The sequence below is a fragment of the Asterias amurensis genome, chromosome 21 (genome assembly GCF_032118995.1).
Source record: "Asterias amurensis chromosome 21, ASM3211899v1".
In the NCBI taxonomy this organism is placed as follows: domain Eukaryota; kingdom Metazoa; phylum Echinodermata; class Asteroidea; order Forcipulatida; family Asteriidae; genus Asterias; species Asterias amurensis.
The window spans coordinates 3378281-3389903 of NC_092668.1; the positions used below are offsets into that span (position 1 = coordinate 3378281).

The 11623-nt window shown below is 36.3% G+C and overlaps 1 protein-coding gene across 3 annotated transcripts in view; it reads right to left on the reverse strand.

The window, feature by feature from the left end:
• Positions 1 to 11530, reverse strand: part of LOC139953310 (uncharacterized) — a 114605-nt gene extending 103075 nt beyond the window's left edge. The window contains exons 1-5 of one of the 3 annotated variants that reach the window (XR_011787962.1): positions 11420 to 11530; positions 9310 to 9478; positions 8818 to 8865; positions 8237 to 8347; positions 2176 to 5212 (exon numbers count right to left, since the gene is read on the reverse strand). Coding sequence is in view for 2 of the 3 variants with exons in the window: in XM_071952803.1 (XP_071808904.1) it covers positions 5099 to 5212; positions 8237 to 8347; positions 8818 to 8865; positions 9310 to 9426 (390 nt within the window). In the remaining variant the exon portion in view is untranslated. Of the gene's footprint in view, positions 1 to 1236; positions 5213 to 8236; positions 8348 to 8817; positions 8866 to 9309; positions 9479 to 11249; positions 11364 to 11419 lie in introns of those variants that run through there. The other 2 variants (XM_071952803.1, XM_071952804.1) reach the window with 2 other exon arrangements.
• Positions 11531 to 11623: the final 93 nt, after the last annotated feature.

The following is an 11623-nucleotide window of genomic DNA, read 5'->3' on the forward strand; positions in this document are numbered from 1 at the left end:
ACAATTGAACAATTCCAAAAACCAAAGGTATGCTTTGCCCTTCAATCAAGACATATAAGAAGTCTGCTCGATCCCACGTTAAAAGCATGGTCACCCTTGGTAATTGTCAAAGACCAGTATTTACACTTGGCGTATCCCAACTATAATATGCATAAAAAAACTGAGAAAATTTGGACGCAATTGGTCACCGAAGACGCAAGAGAGTATATAAAAAAAAAAATGCCGAGTTTGTCTGCGCTCAAATGCATTATAAACAGGCTTCAGGCTGCAGGCTGAAGTCATGTAATAGTTTAAAATACTTTATTAGTGAGAAATTCCCTTTTCTCAAAAACTACGTTACTTTAGAGGTGCCCGTTTTTCACAAAGTTGTATATATATCAAAAGCTCTTCTTTACTCGTTACCAAGTAGTTTTTTTTGCTAACCATTATTTTGAGTAATTACCAAAACGTGTCCACTGTCTTTAACTGAAGCTGAAGGCCGGCTTTAATGAAGACTCTGAACACAAACCACAAGGTAATTATTTCACAATGCCTCCATAATTATAATTAAGTCACCATTATAAAATAAAATGAGATGGTGAAAATGAAATGCATTCATTGCAGCTTCTTGTTATATTTTGACAAAGTCATTAAAAAAATAAAAAAATAAAAAATCCAATTAGTTTTAGCCTTCGAGAAAGACTCTGATTGGGTCGAAACGTCAGGCCATTAACTGTTTTGTTTGCATTTAGTATAGAGACAAGGGAATTGAATCAATACTTCACTATTATTCACTCTCACTAAAAAAAACCATAGATTTGAAACAAACAATGAGTTCAAAATAACCAAACGTAAAATCCCTTCATTACAAATTTCTCAGTGTCCATTGAAGCTAGTTTTTCTTATAAATGCCTATATTATTATAACTAAAGGAACACGTTGCCTTGGATCGGTCGAGTTGGTCTTTGAAAAGCGTTTGTAACCAATTGTTATAAAATGCATATGATTAGAAAGATATTTTAAAAGTATAATATAATGATCCACACAAGTATCACTCGAAATTACGTGGTTTTCCTTTTACCTCGTCGACAAACACGGTCGGCAATTTATGGGAGTCAAATTTTTGACTCCCATAAATGGCCGACCGTGTTAGTTCGCCAAGTAAAAGGAAAACCACGCAATTTCGAGGCAAATGTGTGTGGATCAATGTATTCTACTTTTACATTATCTTTCTAACCATATGCATTTTATAACAAACGGTTACAAACGCTTTTCAAAGACCAACTCGTCTGATCCAAGGCAACGTGTTCCTTTAATAACGAAATAACTTATTTGATAATAAACAAACTTGGTCATTACACTTATGCCTGGTAGCCATAAGTGAAATGATTAAGTCTGTTTATACTAATTAAGTTAGTTATTTCGTCTCACTTGTATTCCCACTAAATATCAGAGTAGTATTGTAAGTGTTTTCGTAAATGTTTATTCTACAAAATAAATCCTTTATATAGTATGTTGATCACGATCACACCTCTACGTTCGCCACCATTTGAAGAGAGTGTATAATCTCTGGTAATTGCTCCAAAAATGTATAATACAAATAATTTACTCATCATAATCATAAGAAGCACTGCAGCTTTTCATGCTTTCACCGACATGCTGAAAAACACTTCCTTTCGAAGGTTTGGGCTTTTAGAGAGGGGGAGGGGTGCTCAAGATTTTTGGCGGTATCTATATAACCAATGAAACTTTAAAGACAGTGGACACTATTGGTTATTGTCAAAGACCGGTCTTCCTACTTGCTGTATCTCAACATATGCATAAAATAACAAACCTGTGAAAATTTGAGCTCAATCGGTCATCGAACTTGCGAGATAATAATGAAAGAAAAAAACCTCGTCACACGAAGTTGTGTGCTTTCAGATGCTCGATTTCGAGACCTCAAATTCTAAATCTGAGGTCTCAAATTCGTGGAAAATTACCTCTTTCTTGAAAACCACATTACTTCAGAGGGAGCTGTCTCTCACAATGTTTTATACCGTCAACCTCTCCCCATTAACCTCTCCCCAAATGCTTGATTTCGAGACCTCAAATTCTAAATCTGAGGTATCGAAATCAAATTCGTGGAAAATTACTTCTTTCTCGAAAACTACTCCACTTCAGAGAGGGCCGTTTCTCATGTTTTATACTATCAACCTCTCCCCATTACTTGTTACCAAGTGAGGTTTTATGCTAATAATTATTTTGAGTAATTACCAATAGTGTCCACTGCCTTTAACAGGTTAGTTTTATTGTATCTACATGTATAATATAATTAAAACCATTGAAAGAATCCCAAAACCAAAGGTATACTTTGCCTCAAATAATAAAAAAATCTCAAAATTACGGTGTATTGTTATATAATGAGCTAAATTATCTCAAGAAGTTCACAGAATTGTTGTCAAGTGTACTGTTCATTTTGTTGTTTACACCACCAGGGCCCATAGAGCTGCTAAGCACAAAAATTGCTTAGCATGAAATTTCTTCCCTGATTAAAACAGGATTTCCAACCAAATTTCCATTTGCTGCATATTGCTTGTTACTGGCATTCAGGTGTCGTTTGCTTAAATCCTGAAAATCACATAGAAATTTGGTTGGTAATCATGTTTTTATCAAGGCAAAAATTTCATGCTAAGAAAATGTTTGTGCTTAGCAGCTCTATGAAATTGGGCCCTTTTCTCATTGACCCCTTGCTTGTAAAGTCACAACAGCGCCCTCACTGTCATTAGTTGAGGGTTGTTTATGGCACATTATAAGTTTCCATTATTTAACATCAGCGTTTACAGCCTATGCGCCTCTATTAAATCATTCTTACCCAAAATGACGCTATAGGCGCACGTCCGCCGCCACCACTTGCAGTGGCTGCGCCTAGCCTACGGCCTTGTTTTGGGTTAGAATTGTGACGTACTTATGCATTAATATTAAAGGCAGTGGACACTATTGGTAATTACTCAAAATAATTATCAGCATAAAACCTATTTTGGTAAGAGAGAAAACCTGGTTTTCGAGAGAGAAGTAATTTTCCACGAATTTGATTTCGAGACCTCAAGTTTAGAATTTGAGGTCTCGAAATCAAACATCTGAAAGCACACAACTTCGTGTGACAAGGTGTTTTTTCGTTCATTATTATCTCGCCATTTCGACGATTAATTGAGCTAAATTTTTCACATGTTTGTTATCTTATGCATGCATTGAGATTCACCAAGTGAGAAGACTGGTCTTTGACAATTACCAATAGTGTCCATTGTAGGCGTATTACATGCAAGGGGTCTGTAGAAACTTAACATCCATCTTCCCGGCTTATTAATAACAGTGGAGTAACCGGGTCAGGGGCGGTTTAGACCCCGACTCCCCCCTCACCCCACTACTAAAAAAAAACATTGCCTGCCTCACCCCATCCCAAGAATTAAATAAAATAAAATAAAACACTGGTTAGACCACTGCTCAATGTTTAGAACATAAAAATAAACATTACTTCTTGGCCTCATAAGTTATACTTAATCATCATCAACAATTCAATTCCATTTAACCATAAATATATAAATCAACTTCTAATAAGATAGAAGATTGCAGTCTTATTACAAATCCCATACTCCACATCGTCATAACTTCATTTTCTAAAGAGAAGGTACACGTTTGGTAATTGTCAGAGACCAGTCTTCTCACTTGGTGTATCCCATCATACATAAAATAACAAGCCTGTGAAAATTTGGGCTCAATCGGTCATCGAAGTTGCGAGAAAATTATGACAGAAAAAACACCCTTGTTGGAAGAATTTGTGTGCTTTCAGATAGGAAAAAAGACTTCTAGCCAGAAGTCTTTTATTATTTTAGTAAGAAATTACCTCTTTCTCAAAAACTAAATACTTCAGAGGGAGTCGTTTCCCACAATGTTTTATACTATCAACAGCTCTCCAATGCTCGTTACCAAGTCAGTTTTTAAGTTAGTATTTTGTAATTACCAAACGTGTACCTTGCCTTTAAATCTCAGCCCTATTCTGATTGATTTCCATCTGTCTCGTACGACCCATCTTTCACTCATCTTCATTGCAAGCCTACCACCTGGTCATACCTCACAGTGAAAACAAGGGATGGATTTCACAAAAAGTTAAGACTGGTCTTATCTCTAACTTGGGACTAGCCTTAATTATTCAATAACTCTTAGAACAAGTCCTAAGTTAGGACTAGTGCTAAGTTAGGACTAAGGTATGGAGTCCTGGGGTGGATTTCACAAAGAGTTGAGACTAGCCTTATCTCGAGTTACTCGTCCTAACTTAAGACCAGCTATAGGTTTTACATATCTCCTATGACTAGTCCTAAGATAGGACTAGTCCTAACTCTTTGTGAAATCAACCCCTGACTTACTTAGGACTAGTCCTAAGTTAGGACTAACATTGTGAAATCGACCCCAAGCTCCCCACACAGGTACTCCCTAATTAGTTTATCAGAGATTCATAACACCAAGACAGCTTCAGAGCAATTATAGATACAATGGAGTTCTGTATCGCCAATAGCACCCAGTAGCACGCTCTGTTCATTAATTACAACAATGCAATCCATTACCGAAAAACATAAAACCAGATAATGAGCAGACTAACATCGTGAAATCGACCCCAAGCTCCCCACACAGGTACTCCCTAATTAGTTTATCAGAGATTCATAACACCAAGACAGCTTCAGAGCAACTATAGATACAGTGGAGTGCCGTATCTCCAATCCCCAGTAGCACACTCTGTTAATTAATTACAACAATGCAATCCATTGTACCGAAAAACATAAAACCAGATATTGAGCAGATTAGTAGTAAGGGAAGGACTCAAATTTCACTAGTCGCCCAAGCCCACATCTATGTACAAGAACTCTTCCAGCTCGTTGTCTATTTTGAGCTCCTCTACCACCCCTGAACCACCATTATTGTCTCCACCACCACTCATCAGTTTATCCAGTGACACTGGCCTGGAATTACATATCTTTGAGAGGGCAAGGCCATTTTTATTTTACAAGGAGCACTTTTTGAAGGGGCACCATGGCCAAGACCGGGGCAACAGAGGCCACCGTGTTATTCCAGACCTGGTGACAACTCAGTTCATAACGATCACAGCAACGAAGATGGATTCCACAAACGTACAGATCCCCATGAAGTACAGAAACCATGTTTTACCTTTGGCCAGGTCCCCTGACTGAAGAAACTTGAACTGTCGGGTAAAACAACAATACTTAATCATTCAATGGCATTAAAGGGGCATGTTACATTCCGATGGGGCGCTTTGGGCTATAAAAGAAGTGATTGTTATGTGATAATTACGGTTGTTCTAAGAAGTAGATAAATACCAATAGGCCACGCAAATGTGTGGTTTTCCTTTTACTTTGGAACGAATCCGGGTGTGCCATTTTGTGAAATTTTGCTACAAAATGTCAGACCATGTTACAAAGTGAAAAGAAAACAACTCAATTTTTATGTGGGATCATTATTTTCCACTTTAAAACCGACCGTAGTCATTTCATATCAAACACTTTTTATTAAGCACAGGCTGCCCTTCGAAGGGTCTAAGTTACCTTGTGATCTAGCACAATGTGTTATAAGAAAAGTGGTCGTTTTCAAATGTAGAATATAATAATCCATGCAAAAATTGTTGTGGTTTCCTGTAACTTTGTGAACTAACACAGGGCGATGCTAGCCACATTTCACAATGTGGCAAATCTTTTTATAATTCAAGGAGTAAAAGAAAAAGAAAAAAAAACATATATTTTTGAGGCAAACAAGGTACTATGGCTAATTCAAAGACAAAGCCACTAAGCTACTTTCATGCAAGGACAATTTAAAAGCAGAGAATACAACTCATATACCAAAGGAAAACCTTAACGCAATATTGATTTAATTTAAACGTAAAACAAATATTATTCAACTGAACTGACTTTTACAATAAAAAGGCCAAAGGAATTTCCCATGCAGGGCCAATAAAGTTGTATTGTATTGTTTTGTATTGTATTGTAATGTATTGCATTGTACAAAAAACATATTACTCAACTGACCTGAACAACACATTTATTGTAATACAATAAAATGCCCCACACTCAAAAGCTCCTTTGATTCAAAGGCCTAGAGGTTAAATCGTTGTTTTTACTAAACCAATGCCCCATCCTTCTAAAAACTATAACTGATGAAAAGATCAAATTTTGTAAGCATTCTAAACAAAAAATATCAGTCCATGACATTGCCATTTAAATAATTATGGGTCAGACCATAGAGCTGAGCAGTCACACAGAAAAGAACAAAGCTTGTTTGTTTTTAATTTTAAATCTTGGGAGTGGGCTAAGAAATGAACAACAATAGAAGTTGAGTGGCGACCAAGAATGAAGAAAATAAAATGAGAAGAGGACAAAGAAGAAGATGGAGGAGTGACATAAGATCTTAAAGACAGAGGACACTATTGGTAATTGTCAAAGACTAGTCTTCACAGTTGGTGTATCTCAACATATGCATAAAATAACAAATCTGTGAAAATTTGAGCTCAATCGGTCATCGAACTTGCGAGATAATAATGAAAAAATAAATAACCCTTGTCACAAGAAGTTGTGTGCGTTTAGATTGATTTTGAGACCTCAAGTTCTAAATCTGAGGTCTCAAAATCAAATTCGTGGAAAATTACTTTTCTCAAAAACTACTCCACTTCAGAGGGAGCCGTTTCTCACAATGTTTTATACTACAAACCTCTCCCCATTACTCGTTACCAAGTAAGGTTTTGTGCTAATAATTATTTTGAGTTGGAAGTACTTCGTGTTTGTGGATTTTTACCAAGACGATTGAGCCACGAATGATGCAACCACACATTAGGGCAAAACAAATCAACTGTCTAAGAACAATGCATCTTGAAAAACTGTAGTTCCTTCTAAAACCTATCAATTACTAGTTCTGAAATGCCTCTATTTCGTATCCAACAAAACACTTAAAATAACAGGATGATTCGAAGGAATGAAATTGGCAAAGAGACCTATCTTCTAAGTGGAGGGCCTGGGCTTCTAGTTCATTCAATTTGCTCTGTGTAAACTGGGGTGCATTGACCAAGAAGTCATCGGATAATAAACTCGATAATCCGGCTGGATCATGAGGTGTTTTTTTCCTTGAGCAAGACACGTCAGCCTGACTTCATCTAGCCTTGATTCAAGGCTGTTGGCGTAGTCTGCCCCAGCCCGGTGCGGCAGGATTAAGCAACAACTGCAGTGCATGATAGACAGTCTACATAGACAGTCTTCCGCGGTGGCGGAATTAGGTGGGGCAGAGTATTATGGTGCGCCTTGATCAAGGCTACACTTCATCTAAATGTTAAGGTTACCTGTAGAGGTAGCCCCCCCCCCCCTGTTCTTTGAAATTTCAAAATATCTCTTAAATTCTTAAAGTTTTTATTGTAAAGGAACTTGAAACTTGTTGTTGGGAAAGACTGTAATTATTCTTTATTTCCGGTAATGAAACTAGGATGTAAATTTTTAGTTTTTACCCATACGCCGATGTGTGTTAGCACTGTATACTCCATACCTTCCCGATTCGGGTGAAAAATATCACAAGCATATTACTCAAGTGGGATTCGAACCCCTGACCCTTGCAATTCTAGAGCAGTGTCTTACCAACTAGACTACCAAGGTTGCCCGGTAGCTAGAGGCAGTTCGAATCCTTTGTTTTGGATGCCTCTCATAATTAAACTCCTGGTCTGAGGACAGTTGTAGACACAAAGAAGAAATGATGTTCGGTACCCTTTGTAAGAAGTACCTCTTTATCACGAGCTCTTCATAACGAAGCTTGACTAAACTTGTTATTATTATTTAGAGACACCTGACACTATTGGTAATTGTCAAAGACCAGTCTTCTCACTTGGTGCATCTCAACAAATGCATAAAATCACAAACCTGTGAAAATTTGGGCTCAATTGGTAGTTGAAGTTGCAAGAAAATGATGAAAGAAAAAACACCCTTGTTGTACAAAATAGTGTGCGTTCAGATAGGAATAAAAGGCTTCTGGCCAGAAGTCTTTTATTATTTAAGTGAGAAATAACCTCTTTCTCAAAAACTACATTACTTCAGAGAAGGGAGTCATTTCTCACAATGTTTTATAGTATCAACAGCTCTCCATTGCTCAATACCAATTAAAAGCTAAAAATACATATTTTGAGTAAATACCAAACATGTACAGTGTCTTTAATCTTTAATAGTAGTTTTTCACTCACCAGGAAAGCTTGAATGACAATGAATCCAATCAAACTAACGCCAACCAAAAAATACAGGAACCCTTGTTTGCCTGTAGATGCTCCACGGTAGATGCACAAAATCAATGCAATCTAAAATAACAAAAAAATATACAAATGATTAGTATTATTATTACCTACTCGGTCAATATCAAGTGAAAACTATGTCACATTTTTTTCTGCTGTTTTCTCAGCAAGTGACCCTGTATTGAGCTGAAACTGTCAGTTTCAGTTTCACAGGTGCCTTTGTCTGTATAATTTTTTTTTGTGACACAACAATTCGTACACTCTGTTTTTTCCCAAATTGTAACGCAAGAGAATTTGCTTTCCCTTTCGCGAGGAAGTATGAACCAGCCTTTAGACAACCAGGAAGAACAAACGTGTAGCCTGACCTGACATCCATTTAAGAGTTACGACACACTTTCATTTTACATCCTTGTGTTTTTAAAAGATTGATTGAATACAAATCTAATAAAATTTACCAATAAATCTCAAAAAAAATAAAATGCTTACAAAAATAATTTCAAAAAAGTAAATAAAGAATGACTGTAAATAATACTTACAAAAACCATGATTGAGATTACGCCGACACTGCCCATCATGATATATTTCTGAAATAAATACAAAGAAGGTTGATGATTTATTTTTTAGTTTATTTTTTTATTTAAAGGAACACTTGCCTTGGAAGCATTTGTAACCATTTGTCATACAATGCATATGGTTAGAAAGATGCTTAAAAAGTAGAATACAATGATCCACACACATTTGCCTCGAAATTGCGTGGGTTTCCTTTTAATTTGCAAACTAACACCGTCGACCATTGATGCGAGTCAAAAATTTGACTCCCATAAAAGGTCGAACTGTGTTTGCGATGAGGTAAAACCAAAATCACGCAATTTGGAGTGATACTTGTGTGGATCATTATATTCTAGTTTAAAAATATCTTTCTAATCCTATAACAAACGGTTACATACGCTTTCCAAAGACCAACTCGACCGATCCAAGGCAACGTGTTCCTTTAAAGGTTTGCTATTTTGAATATTGAAATCTCTCACCGTCGTTGGGTTTTGTGTTGAGTCATGATACACCTGTCTCGCTGACGACGAAGTACCAACTTTTGAAACACCTTCCCTCTCATGGGGGTCGCCAAATATGGGCGTCTTCTCATCCATCGTGGATCAAATTAATAAACAATGATTTGAAGAAGAAGAAACTGCTAGCTCCCTGAAAAAAAACGAAGAAGTTCTTTGTTACTTGACATGTGCGAAATAGAAAAGTGATTGCTCAAATCAAATTAAAGGATCGAATACTTTGTCTAGTAATTGAATTCGAGACCGAAGATGTCAGAACTTGAACGTGCAGCACCTTTAGTTCAAGCACTGTATTTTATGCAGTCTCTCTTTGCAAAACGACAATACAAAGAGTCGTTTTGCAAAGACTGCATACAAAGGCAATGCTTTTGATTTTCTCTTTTTCAACCTTCCATTGTTATGACCGATTCTTTGACTAGGTGATGTTAGGAGTACAATGGTTGATTAATAAAATAATATTATAAATTTGATTACTAATTTTTTCTTTGACCTTTACACTGATTTAAAGCCATTGGACCCTTTCGGTAAACACTATTGTTCAAGGCCCCCACTTCGTGTATCACAACTTATATATAAAACAACAAACCTGTGAAAATTTAGGCTCAATCGGTCATCGGAGTCGGGAGAAAATAACGGGAAAACCCACTCTTGTTTCCGCGCGTTTCGCCGTGTCATGACATGTGTTTAAAATAAATCCGTAATTCTCGCTAATGAGAATTTATATTGTTTTACTGTTTTCTCAAAAAGTAAAGCATTTCATGGAATAATATTTCAAGAGAAGTCTTTCATCATTACCTTCTGTAAACCCTGTAAATTATTTGTAAATCTGTGAACTTTTATTTTTTTTTCTGTACCGAAAGGGTCCAATGGCTTTAATTTTAGTGTTTTTTAATTAGCACTGTAGTATACTCAGTACTTTCTCGAGTCCTGTGAAAAAAATTTCACAGGCATACTACTCGGACGGGATTTTCGAACCCATGACCCTTCCCCTAGCAATTCAAGTGCAGTTGGTGGTGGGTTCGAATCCAACCCACAAGTAATATGCATGTGGAACTTGGTCACAGGACTCAGGACACGGGATTATACAGTGCTAACACATCGGTGTATGGGTAAAAAACAAATTTATACCCTGATGCAAATTTAACATCTACATAAAAAGTTCCAGTCCTCTTTGGACAAGGACTGGAGTAGAATAGAAGAATGGTTGGTTTGGTTATAAAAACTAATTGTTACTACAAATATACATAGCTGGTGTTGGCTTGGGGTAAAAATGCAAATATATTTCATTATTTTATTTTAATATAATAAAAATTATATTATAAACTATAATAAGAAGTGTATGTATAATTCAATTTACTTTGATTGTCTGGGACTCTGAGTAACATTGCAGTTGTTGGTGTGTTGCATAAAAATGGTTCCATAGTCCAAGATTAAGCTATGAACAGACAGATGTTAATACAAAAAAGAACCAAATCATGGACTCTGCAGGGCCCAGGGGGAATGATGCAACATAACAAACGTAATGATTGACAAAGTCAAATTAAAATAAATTTATTAGCAATTCAATTACTTATTTATTATAGAATATCGATAAACTAACATTATCATATTATTTTTTCCAATAAATTTAAAATTGGTGTTCATTATTATAAAATTATTTAGTCTTACAATACAAGCTGGACCCACAGCTTAGAAGTTAGATAAGAATTTGTTAATTAAATAAAAAATTAAGAAATAAATCAAGTACGTAGTTTCACAACACTATTTGCATACAGTGGTCCCAGTGCAGTGGCCCTGACTGACGTCTACACCACCAGGGCTAAAACCCTTTCTCCACAATTGTCCATGGATGTAATTCGAAACAAATGTTATGCTGATAATATACAGCTAGCAATAGCATTTACCGGGGAGGATGCATCCGTCAAGCTAACAAACAATTGAATGAAATTGAAATGCAAAATAAGCGAAGAGGAAATAAGTTCATCCTAGAACAGCGGTTACGAAGAACTCTCCTGCTGTGTAAAAAATAACTTGATTTGTTGTAACAAACCACCAGAAGAAAAACAAAACTTACATTCGAAACGAGCACCAAAACACTCTAATTTCACACCCAAAGTCATGTGCTACTTACGAAGTCTGGTACTTTTAACCTACAATCGGCTAATGTGCGCTATTAAAACCACTGTTATGACACCTGACTGTTTCATCTTCACCCCCGTAGGGCTTTTGGTACAGTCCATTAAAATAAGAGTTTGACAATGAATCCCTCAGTAAAACT